Source organism: Heterodontus francisci, chromosome 1 (assembly GCF_036365525.1).
Source record: "Heterodontus francisci isolate sHetFra1 chromosome 1, sHetFra1.hap1, whole genome shotgun sequence".
NCBI classification, from domain to species: Eukaryota; Metazoa; Chordata; class Chondrichthyes; order Heterodontiformes; family Heterodontidae; genus Heterodontus; species Heterodontus francisci.
In genome coordinates this window covers 131,828,439-131,850,856 of record NC_090371.1, presented here as the reverse complement: position 1 = coordinate 131,850,856, position 22,418 = coordinate 131,828,439, and the positions used below count along the sequence as shown (strand labels likewise).

The following is a 22,418-nucleotide window of genomic DNA, read 5'->3' as shown; positions in this document are numbered from 1 at the left end:
GCTTGTACACTCTACTCAGTCAGGGGTGCTTGAGATGGCTTGGCCATGTGAGCCGCATGGAAGATGGCAGGATCCCCAAGGACACATTGTGCAGCGAGCTCGCCACTGGTATCAGACCCACCGGCCGTCCATGTCTCCGCTTTAAAGACGTCTGCAAACGCGACATGAAGTCCTGTGACATTGATCACAAGTCGTGGGAGTCAGTTGCCAATGATCGCCAGAGCTGGCGGGCAGCCATAAAGTGTGGCGAGTCGAAGAGACTTAGCAGTTGGCAGGAAAAAAGACAGAAGCGAAAGGGGAGAGCCAACTGTGTAACAGCCCCGACAAACAAATTTTTCTGCAGCACCTGTGGAAGAGTCTGTCACTCTAGAATTGGCCTTTATAGCCACGCCAGGCGCTGCTCCACAAACCACTGACCACCTCCAGGTGCTTACCCATTGTCTCTCGAGACAAGGAGGCCAAAGAAGATTGGCATGTCACATAATGGGGGCACATGACAATGTCAGGCTTCCCTGTTGCTTTTTAAAGGCAAGCTGAACCTCTTAAAGGGGAAAATTTTAGAAACCAGCAAAGAATGAGCAAAAAAAAAACAGGGAGAAATTAAAATATAAGAGTAAACTGGCAAGAAATATAAAAACAGACCGTAAGAGAGCTTCTACAGGTATATAAAAAGGAAGAGAGAGTGGAGCAACAATTATCTGGGGATTTTTCAAGGCAACCAGAGTCTGCGGAGATGTTCAGAGACAGAGGGATGGAATTTGGATTTTGTTCTCAGCCCGACGTTGGGTTTCATGCCAGTGGGGAGGGGAGGGGGGGGGTGGGTGGGTTCACAGAATCGGAGCAGCAGCGGCCGACATGGAACCCGACCCCAGGATTGTTGGGCCCGATCATCCTGTCAGCGGGGAAGCTCCATGGTGTCCCCTCTGCCGCTCTGCGATGGGACCCGAGTTAGTATATTTAAAATACCTCTCTGCATACATTACCTTGTCATCTGCCATGATCTTCCCATTGGTTCCCAATCTTCAGAACGACGTGCGGCACTCACACGCCTTTGCTTTCTCGTCCAGGAGAAGCTGGTGCCACCGAGAAGGGGAAGGGGTCTCTGCTGCATTCTGAGTGTCGATGGAGGGGATCTCTGCATTCTGAGTATAGATGGGGGGGGTGGGGGGTGCAGGGTGAAGGGATCAACTCTACATTGTGTGTATAGATGGGGGGGTGGGGGGGGTCAACTCTGTAAGATTTTGATTTGTTTGCAGGGCCAGCAGCCTTTTAAAAATGGCACCAGCACCTGCTCCAGCATCAGGTGACACTGTAAACGACATCACCAATGCCGCCCCTGCCATGAGTTTGGGGGGGGGGGGGTGGGTGGGTGCAGGCGGCCACCGTCAATATGTGAAATGGCCGCCCAACGCATAACTGCTGTGGCGCAGCAGCACGGCTCCTGCGCGGGACGGCCGTCATTACAAATTCCAGCCCAGACTATGTGGAGCAATGTTGCCTTTTCCTTTCCTCCTCCTTCTCCTCCTCCTCTTCCTCCTCCTGAGGTAGTCGCCAGAGTCCTGGTGACAAGGGCTGCACCCTTAAGATGGCCAGTACGTGAAGGACAAATTGCACTATCATGAATCAGGAGATGCACTCTGGCAAGTACTGGAGGGCTCCCCTGAATGATCCAGGCAGGGGGACCATTGCACCATTGCCTCAGGATGTCAATGGTCTACTCCATGACGTTCCGAGTTGAAGCATGGTTGTCAGTGTAGGAATGCTGACTATGTGTTGTCGAATGGAGGAGGGGAGACATCAGCCATGTGTAGAGCACATGTGTAGTCCTTGCCATTGCACAGCCACCCTCATGTGGTGGCTTGACCATGGCTAGAACAGCTGGCTGGTGGAGGATGAAAGCATTCTGACTGCTGCCAGTATAGCAGGAATTCAACAACATGATGGCTTGGGTTTGGTCACACACCAACTACACATTCAGGGAGGGGAATCCATTGTGGTTCCGGTACATCTCCCCATTGAAATGTGGCATCTCAGAGCCAACTTCATGCAGCTGATGGCTCCCTGCACCATGGGGAAGCCCACTATCCTGGCAAAGAAACCTGCCTGTTCCTCCTGCTTCTCTCTCCATGGAGAGAAGACAATGAAGTTCCTTCTCCTGGAGCTAGGGGTTCGATAACCTCCTGGATTTAGTGATGCACAGCAAACTGTGATATGTTGCTAAGTTGCTGGCTCCAGCTTGGAAGAACCGGCTGGCATAGAAATTGATGGCCACAGTGACTTTAACGGTCACTGGCAGCGTCATTCTCACCCTGCTCTGTGGCTGCAGGTTCAGTTGCAAGAAGTGGCACAGTTCTGTGACCAACTCCTTGGTGAAGTGCAGATGCCATGGACACTGCTCCTGGTTGAGATGGAGGTGGGAGAAGTGCTCTCTGAAAACCCTAGGCTTATTGTTCTCCGACTCCTTCCTCTGCAAACAACTTCTCTCCTCTGCTGCCTCTGCTTCAGTTCACTGTCATGTTCAGACCCAAGAGGAATTGCAACTATAGTCCCAGTGATTGGGTGCAAGTGCTGCACTGAGAGACATTTCAAAAGCATACCACTCCTTCCAAATGTCCAGCACAACTCCCTTTTGACTGAAAGAACTTCTGTCAATTCCTCCAACAACACTCTATTTCCACTAGCTGTGCAGAGGCAGAAAATAAATCAAAAACACCTCAGCAAAAGGTTGAATGGTAATACCTTTAAATAACACTGACGTCACAACCCAGCTACTCTGCACCCTGTTGGCACTATTATCCTTCCAAACATGGCAATCGGTGCGGGCTGCACCTGAAATCGTCGCAGTATTTTCCCCACATTTCTTTCATCAGCCGGCTCCTGTAGTCCTGAACCCAGCGGGAGCCGAATTGTGTAGCCATTGATTTTGTCGATGGTATTGTTTTGCTTTGTGATTGTCTTTACTGAATATGTTGGGGATTTGTCTGTCTCTTCCTCAACATTATTTTCCAGCATGTTATAAAACACATTTGATTTCACTAAAATAAAAATTGAGGGTTCCTGAATAGGCAGATAATCTGATCAATCAGGTTACTGTATAGATGGTGAAGACCTTTGTTTCCTTTTTTTCATTCTTTTATGGGATGTGAGCATCACTGGCAAGGCCAACATTTATTGCCCATCCATAATTGCCCTTCTGAAGGTGGTGCTGAGCTGCCTTCTTGAACTGCTGCAGTCCATCTGGTGTGGGTACACCCACAGTGCTGTTAGGAAGATATTTCCAGGATTTTGATCCAGTGACAGTGAAGGAACGGCGATATAGTTCCAAGTCAGGATGGTGTGTGTCTTGAAGGGGAACTTGCGGTGGTGGTGTTCCCATGCTGTTCTTGGTGAAAGAGGTCACAGGTTTGGAAGGTGCTATCAAAGGAGGCATGGTGAGTTGCAGCAGTGCATCTTGTATATAGTACACACTGCTGCCACTGTGCACGGTGGTGGAGGGAGTGAATGTTTAAGATGGTGGATAGGGTGCCAATCAAGTGGGCTACTTTGTCCTGGATGGTGTCGAGCTTCCTGAGTGTTGTTGGAGCTGCACTCATCCAGGCAAATAGAGAGTATTCCATCACACTCCTGACTTGTGCCTTGTAGATGGTGGACAGGCTTTGGCGAGTCAGGAGGTGGGTTACTTGCCGCAGAATTCCCAGTCTCTGACCTGTTCTTGTAGCCACATTATTTATGTGACTGGTTCTGTTAAGTTTCCGGTCAATGGTGACTCCCAGGATGTTGATGGTGGGGGATTCAGCAATGGTAATGCCATTGAATGTCAAGGGGAGATGGTTAGATTCTCTCTCTCATTGGAGCTTGCCATTGGCTGGCACTTGTGACACGCATGGTACTTGCCACCGATCAGTTCAAGCCTGAATGTTGTCCAGGTATTGCTGCATATGGACACAGACTGCTTCAGTATCTGAGGAGTTGCAAATGGTGCTAAACATTGTGCAATCATCGGTGGACATCCCCACCTCTGACATTATGATGGAGGGAAGGCCATTGATGAAGCAGCTGAAGATGGTTTGGCCTAGGACACTATCCTGAGGAACTCCTGCAGCAATGTCCTGGTGTTGACATGATTGTCCTTTTTCTTAGGTATGACTCCAACCAGGGGAGAGTTTTCCCCTTGATTCCCACTGACTTCAGTTTGGCGAGGGCCCCTTAATGCCACTCTCGGTCAAATGCTGCCTTGATATCCAGGGCAATCACTCTCACCTCACCTCTTGAGTTCAGTTCTTTTATCCATGCTTGGACTAAGGCTGTAAGAGGTCAGGAGCCGAGTGACCCTGGCAGAACCAAACTAAGCATCTGTGAACTGGTTATTGCTGTTTAAGTGGCCCTTAATAGCACTGTTGATGACACCTTCCATCACTTTACTGATGATCGAGAGTAGACTGATGGGGTGGTTATTGGCCAGATTGGATTTTGCCTGCTTTTTGGGGAAAGGACATACCTGGGCAATTTTCTACATTGTCGGGTAGATGCCAGTGTTGTAGCTATACTGGAATAGCTTGGCTAGGGGTGCTACTAATTCTGCAGAACAAGTTTTCAGTACTACAGCTGGGATGTTGTCAGGGCCCATAGATTTTGCAATATCCAGTGCCTTCAGCTGTTTCTTGATATCACATGGAGTGAATCGGATGGCTGAAGACTGGCATCTGTGATGCTGGGGACCTCAGGAGGAGGCCAAGATGGATCATCCACTCAGCACTTCTGGCTGAAGATGGATGCAAATGCTTCAGCCTTTTCTTTTGCACTGATGTGCTGGGCTCCCCCATCACTGAGGATGTGGATATTTATGAAGCCTCCTTCTGTTGCATTGTCAACCTTATCATATTCAAAGATACTCTTTTGACCTATTAGAGTAACAATGACTTGTAGTGTTACTGCACTGTGCAGGTCGTAGCAGACAGCATGCTATTTACAGACCTTCTTAAGCTGCCCTGTGATCCGTACTATCTAATTTGTATTTTTATCATGGATCATATGACTATCCTTATGAATATACTTATTATGATACCTTTTCAGTGTCTGGATTTGAGGATTTGGCAGCAAGGTACTGAGTCATATTTCAAAATTATAAAACATTATTTATGAGATAGAGTGGCATAAAGAAGATAAATCACAAACACTCGGAATAAAATCCACTGGGTAATTCCATATTTAGTATTCAAAATTAGTTATTCTCCTGAAAACCTCCTGGCTATTTTGGAATTAGAGGATGTGATGCTGCCAGAAAAATTCGTTTCAGACATTTGTGATTATGCTCCTGGTCTAACATGTCTCCTATGGTTTGATGGAATGTGACTCTTTTTAGTAGACATGTCGGTATAAAATTAGCTAAGGCCCGAAAATGTGATTGCCATTCTAGATTCTAGAATGGTCCCAGTGGATTGGAAGTTGGCAAATGTAACACCACTATTCAAGAAAAGTGGAATAGAGAAAACAGTGACCTACAGGCCAGAATTCTTAACAATTCACTTCAAAAATTCTTGCCTGATCAGACAAAGTCAACATGGTTTTACAAAAGGGGAATCTTGTTTGACAAATTTATTGGAGTTTTTTGAGGATGTAACTAGTAGGATAGATAAAAGGGAGGCAGTAGATGTAGTATATGAGAACAGAAAGTGCCGGAAATACTCAGCAGGTCTGGCAGCATCTGTGGAGAGAGAAACAGAGTTAACGTTTCAGATTTGTGACCCTTCATCAGAACTGTTGAGTATTGCTAGCACTTTGTTTTCTCATTTCAGAGTTCCAACATCCACAGTATTTTGCTCTTATCGTAGATGTAGTATACTTGGATTTCTGAAAGGCATTCGTTAAGGGTGCTACACAAAAGGTTAATACACAAGATCAGAGCTCATGGAGTTGGGGGTAATATAACAACACAACTGAGTAAATTGGGCTTATATTCTCTGAGTTTAGAAGAGTGAGAGGTGATCTCATTTAAACATACAAGGTTCTGAAGGGGCTTAACATAGTAGACACTGAGAGATTGTTTTCTCTGGTTGGGGAATCTAAAACACAGGGGCACAGCCTCAGGATAAGAGGTCAATTATTTAGGACTGAGATGAGGAGAAATTTCTTCACTCAGAGGGTTGTGAATCTTTGGAATTCTCGACCCAAGAGGTTGTGGATGCTGCATCATTGAGTATTTTGAATGCTGGGGTAGACACATTTTCGCTGTACCACCTAAAAGGCAAGTATATCCTTCCTTAAATATGGTCACCAAAACTGCACACAGTACTCCAGGCGTGGTCTCACCAAAGCCCTGTTCAATTGTACCAAGACTTCCTTATTGTGGACTCTAGTCTACTTCCAATAAAGACCAACATGCCATTTGTCTTCCTAATTGCTTGTTGTACCGGCATGCAAACTTTCTGTGTTCCTTGTACTTATACACCCAAGTCTCTCTAAATATCAAAGTTTAAAAGTTTCACACATTTAAAAAAAAATCAGCTTTTCTAATCTTAGTACCAAAGAGAATAACCTCACACTTCCCCACATTATGGGGAATCATGGGCAATGGGCAGCGGGCGGTAAAGTGGAGTTGAGACAGAAGATCTGCCATGATCTTATTGAATGGCAGAGTGGGCTCAAGAGTCCATGTGGTCTGCTCCTGCTCCTATCTCTTATGTTCTTATGTGCCTGTTCATTGTGATGCAGGCAGCATGCAAATTTTATGCTGCCTATTAATTTGAATGATCGTAGCATACAGCCCAGCCCTAAATGAGCTGCTGAGTGGCTGCATGCCTCCGCAGGGGCCCAAGTTTGTCCAAAGCTAGCACTACTTAAAGCTAGCCTGTACTACTTAAACAACCTGCATTTCTTAAAGGGGAGGTGCTGGAAGTGATTGGGGAAGACATTCTGAGTAGGTAGAAAAGTAAAAATGGTGCAACAGAGCAGAGAGCGTGCGCTGTAAGGTTCTTTAATATAAAAGTAAAATACTGCAGATGCTGGAAATCTGAAACACAAACAAGAAGTGCTGGAAATACTCAGCAGGTCTGGCAGCATCCATGGAGAAAGAAGCAAAGTTAACATTTCAGGTCAGTGACCCTTCAAAAGAACTCATGCTGCTGAGTATTTCCAGCATTTCCTGTTTTTATCTCTAAGGTTCTCTGACAGCACTGGAGGCTGTGGTGCAGGAGGTGGACAAGAGAAGAGAGATCATAGAGTCACAGAGTTATACAGCACAGAAACAGGCCCTTCGGCCCATCGTGTCAGTGCCGGCCATCAAGCAACTAACTATTCTAATCCCATTTTCCAGCACTTGGCCCGTAGCCTTGTATGCTATGGCGTTTCAAGTGCTCATCTAAATACTTCTTAAATGTTGTGAGGGTTCCTGCCTCTACCACCTCTTCAGGCAGTGCCTTCCAGATTCCAACCACCCTTTGAGTGAAATTTTTTTTCCCTCAAATCCCCTCTAAACCTTCTGCCCCTTACCTTAAATCTATGCCCCCTGGTTATTGACCCCTCCGCTAAGGGAAAAAGTTTCTTCCTATCTAACCTATCAATGCCCCAATAATTTTGTATACCTCAATCACGTTTCCCAGCAGCCTTCTCTACTCTAAGGAAAACAACCCTAGCCTTTTCAGTCTCTCTTCATAGCTGAAATGCTCCAGCCCAGGCAACATCCTGGTGAATCTCCTCTGCACCCTCTCCAGTACAATCACATCCTTCCGATGGTGTGGTGCCCAGAACTGTACACAGTACTCCAGCTGTGGCCTAACTAGCATTTTATACAGCTCCATCATAACCTCCTTGCTCTTATATTCTATGCCTCGGCTAATAAAGGCAAGTATCCCATATGCCTTCCGAACCACCTTGTCTTTCTGTGTTGCTGCCTTCAGTGATCTATGGACAAGTTTACCATGGCCCTTCTGACCTCTGTACTTCCTAGGCTCCTACCATCCATTGTATATTCCCTTGCCTTGTTAGTCCTCCCAAAATGCATCACCTCACACTTCTCAGGATTAAATTCCATTTGTCACTGCTCCGCACATCTTACCAGCCCATCTATATCATCCTGTAATCGAAGGCTTTCCTCCTCACTATTTACGACACCACCATGTCATGTCATCTGCGAACTTTCTGATCATACCTCCTATATTCACATCTAAATCATTAATGTACACTACAAACAGCAAGGGTCCCAGCACCGATCCCTGTGGTACACCACAGGTCACAGGCTTCCACTCGCAAAAACAACCCTCGGCCATCATCCTCTGCCTCCTGCCACTAAGCCAATTTTGAATCCAATTTGCCAAATTGCCCTGTATCCCACGGGCTCTTAAATTCTTCACCAATCTCCCATGCGGGACCTTATCAAAAGCCTTACTGAAGTCCATGTAGACTACATCAACTGCTTTACCCTACTCTACACATCTAGTCACCGCCTCGAAAAATTCAATCAAGTTAGTTAGTCACGATCTCCCCCTGAGAAAGCCATGCTGATTATCCCTGATTAACCCCTGCCTCTCCAAATGAAGATTAGCCTTATCCTCAGAATTTCTTCCAATAGTTTCCCGACCACTGATGTTAGACTCACTGGCCTGTAATTACCTGGTTTATCCCTGCTACCCTTCTTGAATAATGGTATCACATTCGCTGTCCTCCAATCCTCTGGTACCTCTCCTGTGGCCAGAGAGGATTTGAAAATTTGTGTCAGAGCCCCTGCAATCTCCTCCCTTCCCTCACATGACAGCCTGGGATACATCTCATCTGGGCTTGGGGATTTATCCACTTTTAAGTCTGCTAAAACAGCTAATACGTCCTCACTTTCAACGCTAATATGTTCAAGTATATCACAATACCCCTCCCTGATCTTTACACCCACATCGTCCTTCTCCATAGTGAACACAGATGAAAAGTAATCAATTAAATCCTCACCTATGTCCTCTGGCTCCACACATAGATTGCCACTTTAGTCTCTCTGAGATTTGCCTACATATCTGCTCCTCTATCTCTCCCTGACTGTTTGGAGGCCTGTCGTACTCTCCCAGCAAAGTGATTGCCCCCTTTTTGTTTTTAAGTTCAGCCCATATGGCCTCATTTGAGGAACCTTCTAAGATATTATCTCTCCTTACTGTAGTAATTGACTCCTTGATCAACAGTGCAATACCACCTCCTCTTTTACACCCTCCCCTGTCACGCCTGAAGATTCTATACTCTAGAATATTGAGCTGCCAGTCCTGCCCCTGTCTCAACCATGTCTCTGTGACAGCAATAATATAATAATGCCACGTGCTAATCAATGCCCTCAATTCATCTGCCTTACTAGTAAGACTCCTTGCATGAAAATAGATGCAATCCAGCCTTGCATTTTTCACTTGTGCCTTAACAGGTCTATATTGGCCCTGTCTTCCAGACTGATTCAGTTTCTCTTCTATATTTGACTTTGCATCACCCCCCTACTGTACCTCCATTCTGTATCCCACTCCCCTGCCAAATTAGTTTAAACCACCCCGCTGCAACAGCACTAGCAAACCTCCCAGCAAGGATGTTGGTCCCCTTCCTGTTCAGGTGCAACCCGTTCAACTTGTACAGGTCCCACCTTTGCCAGAAACAGACCCTGTGATCCAGGAAACTAAAGCCCTCCCTCCTGCACCATCTCCTCAGCCACGCATTCATCTGCTTTATGATCCGATTCCTATACTCACTAGCACGTGGCACCCGGAGTGATCCAGAGATTACAACCTTTGAGGTACTGCTTCACCCTCCCCCTTCAGAATGTCCTGCAGCTGCTCCATAACATCCTGGACCCTAGCACCAGGGAGGCAACATACCATCCTGGAGTCACATTTGCAGCCACAGAAATGCCTATCTGCACCCGTTATAATAGAAACTCCTATCACTATAGCTCTTCCACTCCTTTTTCTCCCCTCCTGTGCAGCTGAGCTACCCGTGGTGCCACTGACTTGGCTCTTGCTGTATTCCCCTGAGAAGCTATCTCCCCCAACAGTATCCAAAGTGGAAAATCTATTAGATAGGGAGATGGACCCAGGGGACTCCTGCACTACCTGCCTAGTTCTTCGACTCTGCCTGGCGGTCACCCATTCCCTTCCTGCCTGAGCAGTCTTTACCTGCGATGTGACCAGCTCCCTGAACGTGCGGGAGGCGGTGGCGTAGTGGTAATATCATTGGACTAGTAAATCAGAGACCCAGGGTATTGATCTGGAGACATGGGTTCAGATCCCACCATAGCAGAAGGTGGAATTTGAATTTAATTAATAAAAATCTGGAATTAAAAACGAGTCTAATGATGGCCATGAAACCATTATCGATTGTTGTAAAAACGCATCTGGTTCACTAATGTCCTTTAGGGAAGGAAATCTGCTGTCCTTACCTGGTCTGGCCGACATGTGAATCCAGACCCACAGCAATGTGGTTAACTCTTACATGCCCTCTGAAATGGCCTAGCAAGCCACTCAGTTGTACCTAACCGCTACAAAGTCTATAAAAAGGAATGAAACCAGACGGACCACCCGGCATCGACCTCGGCAGCAGAAACGCCAAGGGCAAACCCAGCCCTGTCGACCCTGCAAAGTCCTCCTTACTAACATCTGGGGGCTTGTGCCAAAGTTGGGAGAGTCAAGTAACAGCCTGACATAGTCATACTCATGGAATCATACCTTTACGACAATGTTCCAGACACTGAAATCACTATCCCTGGATATGTTTGTCACACCGGCAGGACAGACCCAGCAGAGGTGGCGGGACAGTGGTCTACAGTAGGGAGGGAGTTGCCCTGGGAGTCCTCAACATCGACTCCAGACCCCATGAAGTCTCATGGCATCAGGTTAAACATGGGCAAGGTAATCCCCTACTGATTACCACCTACCGCCCTCCCTCAGCTGATGAGTCAGTACTCCTCCATGTTGAACACCACTTGGAGGAAGCACTAAGGGTTGCAAGGGCACAAAATGTACTCTGGGTGGGGGACTTCAATGTTCATCACCAAGAGTGGCTCGGTAGCACCACTACTGACTGAGCTGGCCGAGTACTAATGGACATAGCTGCTAGACTGGGTCTGCGGCAGGTGGTGGGGGAACCAACACGAGGGAAAAACATACTTGACCTGGTCCTCACCAATCTGCCTGCTGCAGATGCTTCTGTCATGACTGTATTGGTAAGAGTGACCACCGCACAGTACTTGTGGAGACGAAGTCCCACCTTCACATTGAGGATACCGTCCATCGTGTTGTGTGGCACTATCACCGTGCTAAATGGGATAGATTTCGAACAGATCTAACAATGCAAAACTGGGCATCCATGAGGCACTGTGAGCAATCAGCAGCAGCAGAATTGTACTCAACCACAATCTGTAATCTCATGGCCCGGAATATCCCCCACTCTACCATTACCATCAAGCCAGGAGACCAACCCTGGTTCAATGAAGAGTGCAGGAACGCAGGCCAGGAGCAGCACCAGGCATACCTCAAAATGAGGTGTCAACCTGGTGAAGCTACAACCCAGGACTACGTGCATGCCAAACTGCAAAAGCAGCATGCAATAGACAGAGCTAAGCGATCCCATAACCAACGGATCAGATCTAAACTCTGCAGTCCTGCCACATCCAGTCGTGAATGGTGGTGGACAATTAAACAACTAACTGGAGGAGGTGGCTCCACAAATATCCCTATCCTCAATGATGGGGGAGCCCAGCACATCAGTGAGAAAGATAAGGCTGAAGCATTTGCAACAATCTTCAGCCAGAAGTGCCGAGTTGATGATCCGGCTCGGCCTTCTCCTGAAGTCCCCATCATTACAGATGCCAGACTTCAGCCAATTCGATTCACACCGTGTGATATCAAGAAACGACTGAAGGCACTGGATACTGCAAAGGTTATGGATCCTGACAATATTCCGGCAATAGTACTGAAGGCCTGTGCTCCAGAACCTGCCGCGCCCCTAGCCAAGCTGTTCCAGTATAGCTACAACACTGGCATCTACCTGGCAATGTGGAAAATTGCCCGAGTATGTCCTGTACACAAAAAGCAGGACAAGTCCAACCCGGCCAATTACCGCCCCATCAGTCTACTCTCAATCATCAGTAAGGTGATGGAAGGTGTCATCAACAGTGTCATCAAGCAGCACTTGCTTAGCAATAACCTGCTCAGTGATGCTCAGTTTGGGTTCCACCAGGGCCACTCAGCTCCTGACCTCATTACAGCCTTGGTTCAAACATGGACAAAAGAGCTCAACTCAAGAGGTGAGGTGAGAGTGACTGCCCTTGACATCAAGGCAGACTTTGACCGAGTATGGCATCAAGGAGCCCTAGCAAAACTGGAGTCAATGGGAATCAAGGGGAAAACTCTTTGCTGCTTGGAGTTATACCTCGCGCAAAGGAAGATGGTTGTGGTTGTTGGAGGTCAATCATCTGAGCTCCAGGACATCACTGCAGGAGTACCTCAGGGTAGTGTCTTAGGCTCAACCATCTTCAGCTGCTTCATCAGTGACCTTCCTTCTATCATAAGGTCAGAAGTGGGGATGTTCGCTGATGATTGCACAATGTTCAGCACCATTCGCGACTCCTCAAATACTGAAGCAGTCCGTGTAGAAATGCAACAAGACCTGGACAATATCCAGGCTTTGGCTGATAAGTGGCAAGTAACATTCGCGCCACACAAGTGCCAGGCAATGACCATCTCCAATAAGAGAGAATCTAACCATCTCTCCTTGACATTCAATGGCATTACAATCGCTGAATCCTCGACAATCAACTACCATTGACCAGAAACTGAACTGGAGTAGCCATATAAATACCGTGGCTACAAGAGCAGGTCTGAGGCTAGGAATCCTGCGGTGAGTAACTCACCTCCTGACTCCCCAAAGCCTGTCCATGATCTACAAGGCACAAGTCAGGAGTCTGATGGAATACTCTCCACTTGCCTGGATGGGTGCAGCTCCAACAACACTCAAGAAGCTCAACACCATCCAGGACAAAGCAGCCCTCTTGATTGGCACCCCATCGACAAACATTCACTCCCTCCACCACTGACGCACAGTGGCAGCAGTGTGTACCATCTACAAGATGCACTGCAGCAATGCACCAAGGCTCCTTAGACAGCACCTTCCAAACCCGCGACCTCTACCACCTCGAAGGACAAGAGCAGCAGATGCCTGGGAACACCACCACCTGCAAGTTCTCCTCCAAGTCACACACCATCCTGACTTGGAACTATATCACTGTTCCTTCACTGTCGCTGGGTCAAAATCCTGGAACTCCCTTCCTAACAGCACTGTGGGTGTACCTACCTCACATGGACTGCAGCGGTTCAAGAAGGCAGCTCACCACCACCTTCTCATGGGCAATTAGGGATGGGCAATAAATGCTGGCCTAGCCAGTGACGCCCACATCCCATGAATGAATAAAAAAAAATGATCATCTCAGCCTCGCTGATACTCCACAGTGTCTCCAGCCACTGCTCCAAATCCGAAACGCAGATTTCGAGTAGCTGCAGCTGTGGATACCTCCTGCACATGTGTTCTCCCTGGACACTGGAAGTGTCCCTGACTTCCCACGTTGCACAGGGGAGCACTCCACGCTGCCCAGCTTCCTGCTATGACTGACCCTGAAATTATCCCCTTAAATTACCCAAAAATTAGATTATTTACACTGGGTACCTTGATTCCCTAAGAAAAAACACTATCTACTATTTTAAAAAAAAACTGTAGACCTTTCCCTTTACTTTTAGTTACTTACCAAGCTATTTGGAGTATTCTCTTACAGCAATTACTCACCAACCAATCACCTTGCAGCTTTCCTGTGACATCATTGCTCACTTTGTTTTCAAACTTCGGCGCGCATGGACACCTCTCCGGAAGGTAAGTGACTGGGCCTCGCCCCTCTGGCTCAATTTATCGGCTCCGCTCTCGGCATTCGCGCCACAGGTCCACTCCTCTCCACTCCACTCCTGTTTTTTTTTTCTTTCTTTTTTTTAGTGTAGACGGAGCTTTCGTCTGTATCTCACCCGTTTTTTTTGTTTTTTTTTACAAGGTGGCCTTTATACCCCAGGCCCCTTTTATATATTATATGTCGAGGGTAAATGACTGGGCCGTGATCCCCGGGCTCAATTTATCGGCTCCGCTTTTGGCGTTCTCCCCACATGTCCACTCCGCTCCTGGAAGGTAAGTGATCTGAAGGTACGCCCTGTGTCAAGGGGCGGCGGTGGGGGAGTGGGTCAAGAAGGTCTTCCGGTGCCTTCAGCTCCATTTAATGCCACCACCACCACCCGCCGCCACCATCCCGCTCGTCGGGGTTGTGTAAAATTCCGACCTGAGAAAGCAGTTGGAGCAGATAGTCATCACTGTCAATGCAAGGAGTCTAGATCTGAGGACCTGTATTCAGTGCAGGAAGAAGTAAATTACCTCACATGAGTGGTCAAGGTCAGTGAATGTACCTTCAAATACCATATTCTTAGAAATGAATCACTAGCCTCAAACACTGCTCAATTGAAATGGAGCAGTCACATAAATACTGTGGCTACAAGAGCAGGTCAGAGGCTGGGAATTCTGCAGCAAGTAACCCACCTCTTGACTCCCCAAAGCCTGTCCAGCACCTCCAAGACACAAGTCAGGGGTGTGATGCAATACTATCCACTTGCCTGGATGAGTGCAGCCCCAACAAAACTCAGGAAACTCAACACCATTCAGGACAAAGCAGCCCACTTGATCGGCACCCGATCTACCACCCTAAATATTCACTCCCTTCACCACCGACGCACAGCGGCAGAAGCTTGCACCATATGCAAGATGCATTGCAGCAACTCATCAAGCCTCTTTCTACAGCACCTTCCAAACCTGCAACCTCTTCCACCTAGAAGGACAAGGGCAGCAGACGCGTGGGAACACCACCAGCTATAAGTTCCCATTCAAGTAACACACCATCCCCCTGACTTGAAAATATATCGCTGTTCCTTCACTGTCGCCGGACTAAAATCCTGGAACTCCTTCCTTACCAGCACTGTGGGTGTACCCACACCAGATAGACTGCAGCGGTTCAAAAACCATCTACCACCATCTTCTCAAGGGCAATTCTTCTTTGGCCTCCTTGTCTCGAGAGACAATGGGTAAGCACCTGGAGGTGGTCAGTGGTTTGTGAAGCAGCACCTGGAGTGGCTATAAAGGTCAATTCTAGAGTGACAGACTCTTCCACAGGTGCTGCAGATAAAATTGGTTGTTGGGGCTGTTACATAGTTGGCTCTCCCCTTGCGCCTCTGTCTTTTTTCCTGCCAACTGCTAAGTCTCTTCGACTCGCCACACTTTAGCCCCGCCTTTTTGGCTGTCCGCCAGCTCTGATGCTCACAGTCAACTGACTCCCACGACTTGTGATCAATGTCACAGGACTTCATGTCACGTTTGCAGATGTCTTTAAAGCAGAGACATTGACGGCCGGTGGGTCTGATACCAGTGATGAGCTCGCTGTACAATGTGTCCTTGGGGATCCTGCCATCTTCCATGCGGATCACATGGCCAAGCCATCTCAAGCGCTGCTGGCTCAATAGGGAATATATGCTGGGGTTGTTGGCCGCCTCGAGGACTTCTGTACTGGAGATATGGTCCTGCCACCTGAGGCCAAGGATTCACCGGAGGCAGCGAAGATGGAATGAATTGAGACGTCGCTCTTGGCTGACATATGTTGTCCAGGCCTCGCTGCCGTAAAGCAAGGTACTGAGGACACAGTCTTGATACACTCGGACTTTTGTGTTCCGTGTCAGTGCGCCATTTTCCCACACCCTCTTGGCCAGTCTGGACATAGCAGTGGACGCCTTTCCCATGCGCTTGTTGATTTCTGCATCGAGAGACAGGTTACTGGTGATAGTTTAGCCTAGGTAGGTGAGCTCTTGAACGACTTCCAGAGTGTGGTCGCCGATATTGACGGATGGAGCATTTCTGACGTCCTGTCCCTGTCAAGGGCAATTAGGGATAGACAACAAATGCTGGCCACGCCAGCAATGCCCACATCCCATGAAACAAATAAAAAAATTCACCACCCCCATTCATTTACCTACCAACATTATCAGGCATGACTCTTATCTCACATTCATAGCCTCACTTCACCCTCACACATTTAGCACAGCTGCAAGCCTTAAAACCACATCTCACACCTTGTACACATTGCTAGCTAATCAACTATGGCAGATACATCACCCAAACACATAGCACCGCATTCACTGACACAATTCCCTCTTTCTTGCAGGACAAGTTGGTGCAGAACCACAGACACAACACCTAACCACTGGGGGACAGGCTCGACTGCATATCCTCACCCCAATGGAGCAGTGAGTGCTTACCATCATTGGAGTGACAACTGAGGCTGTACCAGCAGCAGGACTGAAACCATTAAAGATGACAGTATTTTCCTTCTGTTACAATCCTGTAAGAGGACTGCTAACTTTTAAAAAGTGAAAGTTGAATTCCCAGTTATTATTAAAAGCATTACGCAACAAGATTTCATGTTTTAAACAAAAACTTTACTGCACAAGTATTAAACATTGCAAAACACTACTAACTTACTACAATTTGGAAACACTTATACTTTCGACTTAAAATCTTAATGGAACATGAAGACATAGGGCTGGATGCTATGTTGCCACCGCCGAACACGGCGGCGGCCTTAAAAGATGGCGGCCTGCACAGGCGGGTTTCATTCCGTGGAGAGCCGCGATCTTATACACGGCAGCTCATTAACACGGCCAGGGCGAACTGCCCCACCACTCCCCCCCCCCCCGATGAAATGGAGGTGCAGGCGAGCCATCCTCGGCAAAGGCTTCCAGCACCACTAAGCAGGTGCCAGCACCATTTTTAAAGGGCTTCCAGCCCTTACATTTACTTTAAATTTTTAAAGAGACATTACTTTAAAAGTTATCACAAATAATGAAATAAATGTTCCCAGCCCCTCTTCCCTCCACCGCCCCCCCCAAATACTCACCTTCTGTACCTGACCTTTCCCCTCACCAAAGGTCAGAAACATTTAACTTTACCCCTTCCCATCATTCCCTAAACAAATCAAGTAAGTTTGACCCCGTTTCCCCTCCCACACTGAGAAACTTACCTCCTCCCCCCTCCCCACAGGTTTCGCGCCTCGTTTTCCCAGACGGGGATCCCAAGGCGCGTCAGTGCCGACCGCCAGGATAAAGATCATGGTGGCACTTCAGGAGGTGACAGGAACTTCATTAATGCAGGTAAAATAATTTATTTACATATTTTAATTTTGGTCCTGTTGCCAAGCAGCGGGGGCGGGGGGGGGGGGGGTTTGGGGAGTGGCGCCACAAGGCCTTGCCACCACCGGCAAGATCGGGATGGGCCCTGCCAGTGTCAAGGCCCCTATAAAATCCAGTCCATATTCTTTAAACTGTAAATCTCAACAAAACACTCCTGTTTGACTGTTATTTACACCCCAAGTGTTCCCCTATACATTACAGGATCTTGGCGGTTTTGTTCACTTTTCCTGGGACCAATCTAAAGTGGGCCACAGCTCTTCAGAATTTACTTCACTTTTCCTTAATTTCTCAACTATCCTCCGAGGTATGAGTTTCCTGGGGATTCTCCCTATTGCTTCGGCGAGGCAAATCCTCCAGTTCTCTTCCAACACCTCCCAAATCTGGACTTCCCAGCTTGAGCACGGACCTTACTCAAAAAAGCAACAGCCCTGGTTCCTGATGGCCTTTTTTCTCCTGAGCCCAGCTGCTCCCAAAGCCAACTGCTTCCTGTGCGACCAACTGCCTGTCTGAATACAGCAGCTTTCCAAAAGTCTACTGCTTTTCTGTCAGCAAGCACACAGATCAAAACACTAACAGAGCAACAGGCACCCCCTGCATCATCTATCTCCATAGCAATACAGTACATATGGAATGTCCCAGATAGCAATTTAAGTTAATTACCTCCAACTCACAAAATATCCCTTTGATTCCTGATACCCACATGAATAATTGATATTTCTAACAATGGCAGAACAATCTCTTCTAGATATTCTTCTTCTAACGGCCAACTAAACAAGTCCACCAGTTGTTTTATGGCTCTCTCCTTTCTAACTCTGTCTCTGTAAGCAATCATGGAGAGATTTCGGAACTTTAAATCTTGGGTGGTCTGCAACCTTCTGAAATTATTACAGCTACACATTTAATACCCCAAAACTAAAAGTGAACTCTAAAATATTAATACAAACCATGAATTAAAAGATCATAACACTGCTTCTCACATCCCACTTCTCCTGCATCGCATAATCTCTTCTGATATACAGGCTTGCTATAAGCATACACCACCCCTTCCCTCACCCCAACCCTACCCTTGTGCTTTTCTCCTTTCAGATACCGAAGAGCTGCCACCTGGTCAGCAACTGTTGTGGGAGCCTGAAGTCTAAGAGGAGCAGGAGACTGATGATGAAGAAACACCAACACTCAAACTCACACCCGCAGACACCAGCTCAGATACTGGTACTGTGTGAAATTTAGAGGGTAGCATAGAGGCAGGATCTGCATGTGGTGAGTTAACGGACATGAGTAGCCTGCAGCCAGGGCAAGAGGAAAGCATCCTGCAGGTGCCAGCGTTCCAGAGGGCGAGGTCGCACACAAGTTCTGCTGCAAAGGACTCAGATGGTCTCAAAGGGGTGGAGTATAGGAAGTTCACAACAAAATGCTTGGTGCATTGGCAGAAAGCCTGCTGGCACTGTCAAGGAGTATTTACGTGGCACAAAACTTTGCACAGGACTAGGAACCCATTTTTACCAGTGTGGAAGTGGTGACCAACTCTGTGAGAACACTTATGGACCCAACCATGATGCAGCATCTGATAGACAATGTCTCAGCTTCCATTGTAACACAAACACAAGCCACCCAACATCTCAATGCTGCAGTGGAAGCTCAGACTGCGGTCATGAAATCTATTCTTGTTCTAATACGAGCCCAGCTTGCTGCCATGCAGCTTCAATCTCCTGCTATTATGGCTGCAGATACCAGTGCTCATAGGGGTTTGCAGGGTGTCACAGATTACTAAGTTTGCTGAAGTGTCACCTTTGGGGAATGGCAGTGGCTCTGTGGAGCACGAACCTGCTGTCCTCTCTCAGGATGACAGCATTCATGCTCCCATCCCTGCCACTCTGCCAGTGTCCTTGCTGTTGCTTCTCAGCCAGTCAGCCCAGACTGCTGCCACACATGCCGAGGGGCTGCAGCTCAAAATTGGGCCCTGAAAGTCCAGAGCTGCTTGAGAGCAGCCCAAAAGGCCATCTGCAGTCTCCTCCAATGAAAATCAGCAGCCTTCCACCAGCCAATGGGGTAGCACTACATCGGAGCACCGGGAAAGGCAGAGCAAGACAGGCACGAATAGAACGCACAAGGGTGATTAGTTGACTTTTGTATGGAATATTGGATTGTTTTCTGGATAAAGTTGGTTGCAATGGTTGCTTTGTGGTAACATTTATTTTCGCATTATTGCCAAGAGCACGCTGTACTGGTCAGTGACAGAGGGATGGTAAAGTGTTTAACTGTTACACAATGGAAACTTCAGGTAGTGTTCAGTGGAACCATCAGTTGAGTTGATCATGGACGGTTCGCCCGGAAAGGGGATGTGTAGTTTACCTCCTTCCTTCCTCCTCCTCCGCTGCTTGCTGTATCTCTGATGGCAAGGGCTGTGCCCTCATGATGGCCAGCGTGTGGAGAACACAGCAGACCACCATGCATCAATGACACATGCTCTGGTCAATACTGCAGGACTCCTGCAGGGTGGCCCAGGCAGCAGAACCATTGCTTCAGTGTCCCAGTGGGCTGCCCAATGATATTTTCTGTGGCGGGATGGCTCTCAGTCTACACATGCTGGCCACAGGTGGTTGGGTTGCGCACTGGAATCCTTAGCCATAGGGAGTGGCGCCAAATAGAAACATTCATGACAGCGGCCCAGATAGCAGGCATTCACCAGCATGATGTGCTGAGCATGGTCGCAAACTGACTGCAAATTCAGGGAGTGATGCTTTGTGGTTTCGATACATGTCAGCATTTAGATGCGTTGTTCACAAAGCTACATGTCTACAACGATCGTAGCCTGCGCCATGGGGAAGCCTGTTATCCTGGCAAAACCATGTGCATGCTCTGCCTGCTTCTCTCTGGTCAGAAAGAACACAATGTATTCCCCTCTCCTGGAGAATGTCAGCCACCTCCCTTCTGCAACAGTGGATGGCAAACTAAGAGATGTTAGAGATGTCACCTGCTCCAGCCTGAAAGGAGGCTGATGCAAAGAAAATTCATGGCCACAGTCATCTTCACAGACACTGACAGCACAGTCCTTCCCCTGCTCTGAGGCCACAGGCCTGTCTGAAAGGCAGATTTCAGTGAGCACCTCCTTCGTAAAACAGAGACAATGCACAGACTGTTCCTGATTTAGGTCAATGTAAGAGAAATGCTCCCTCAAGACCCTGGATCTTCCTCCTCCCTCTGTGAGCATGTTGTCATCTTCTGTGCTGCCTCTGCTCAAACTCCTTTTTCATGCTGTAGGCCAACAGGAATGGTCACAACAGAACCCAAGTCTTCATGCAAGTGTTCTGATCAGAAGCAAGGCCTTCACTACATGCAGCATCACTCCTTGTTGACTTCACCAACTTTAAACAGCACTAAAAAACTCACAGCACTTCTACAAACTCAGACAGAGCCAGTGAAAATCAATCAGCGACTAACCTGAGAGTGCTTCATAATCCCTTTAAATAGTGCTGGCAGGGGTCCTTCCTGCTGCTGAAAGCATGTTCAACTGTCCGTAGTTAAGAGAGGATGTTAGCAGAAGCGGTGAAGTCAAAAATTGCAGCACTGACATTAAATCAGCATTAAATATTGACTGGTGTTACGAACTGCATACTCTACATACTTCTAGCGCACGCCCGTAATGCTAATGCCCTCACCCAAATGGAAGTGTGCGTGCGCAGTGCGGTGTACCAAAATGGCACCCGTGATCTTAAAATGAATTATGCAGCCTAGATTTTCAACAGTGTTACTCTGAATAAATAGGACCAAGGAAATCAATAATGGCAAAAAGGGTTTGATTAGATTTTTGAATCTGAAGAACAGCACAGGGAGTACGAAATGAATCAGATAAAATGTGTCAATGAGGTGCAGCAGTGTCTGTTAGAATTTAATATAGGCAAGGGTAAAATCCTGGACGTGGAAGAAGAAAATTAGATGACATAAATACACCATGAATGGTGTTGAAATAGCTAATCATAAAATTGAAAGATCTGGGGACTTCAGTAGATTTGCTGAACATCATATCCAATCATTGCTGAGCAGCAATCAGGAGAAAATCTAAGGAAGTCAAATTCAAATTTTATAGTGCTCTGGTGACCAAGACACAAGGGACACATTCATGTCCCGGAAGTAGTTCAGAAAAGAGCCAGGGGGCTTCTTAAGGTAAGATGACTCAGTTATAAGAAACAATTGAGAAAATTGGACTTTCAATTGTGAAAAGAGGCAACTGAGTTGTGACTTTATGCAGGTAAATAAAACAGAGCAGTATGCAAAGTAAATCCAGAACATGGCTTCAAATAAAAGCATAACAGTAGGACAAGGGAACATAAGTTCAAATGGCAAATTTAGTACTGATATTTGGAAGTTCTTCCCACAAAGTGATCAGCATATGGAATGAACCTCCAGTTGGGACAGGGGAAGCAAAGACAGTTGGATGCTGTGATTGAGGGATGGAGGGATGACTGAAGGATCCTCCTGGATGGATGAGGTAAGGTCAACCAAAATGCTTTCCTCATCTGTGTTTATCTTGTGATCTTTTGGTGTTGCAGGAACAAAGCTGGACTTGTATAGCAATGTATCCTCCTCAGCAAAGCCATAGTAATTTAAAAAAATTATGAAGGAACTGCACATGGCATGCTTGCTCAGCCTGGATTCTGTAGAATTGAAAGAAACAGCTGTCACCAGTGAATGACCAACAAAATGCCTTTTGCCACCTCACTGATGGTCCAGAGACAATTACTTTAAAAATTGAAATAACTGAAAACAGTTCATGTCAACAAAATTTATAAAGTCAACGTGATTTATGTAAATCATGAAGAATAACTCTCATTCTGCAACTATGACCAGGTCGACCATAACAGTATATTACTGCAGACTTGAGTGAAGCACTGAAACAGCCACTGTTTCTAAGTGGTGTTGACAATAGAATTTCAATTCTAGCCTACAATGCAGCAAAGAAGTTTGTTTATATACGTATCATACAACTTTAGGATATTGAACACATTTTTTTAAAAAAAGCAATGCACGCTTCAAGATAGTTCCTGTCTGGAGAAATTGGCCAGGATGCTATTTGGGCGACAGGGGTCTTGACCTTCAACAAAAGCATCGCTGAGAACCCTGTGTTTCCCCTTCTGTGGGAGGCCTGCT

The 22,418-nt window shown here is 47.1% G+C and overlaps 1 protein-coding gene across 1 annotated transcript in view; it reads right to left on the bottom strand.

Moving 5' to 3' along the window:
• The window catches only part of guf1 (GTP binding elongation factor GUF1), a 194,013-nt gene extending 173,115 nt beyond the window's left edge, over nt 1-20,898 (bottom strand). Inside the window, exon 1 of the mRNA XM_068036092.1 lies at nt 20,712-20,898. Coding sequence (XP_067892193.1) covers nt 20,712-20,726 — 15 coding nt within the window. The 5' untranslated portion in view covers nt 20,727-20,898. The remainder of the gene's footprint in view (nt 1-20,711) is intronic.
• Between the last annotated feature and the right edge of the window lie 1,520 nt (nt 20,899-22,418).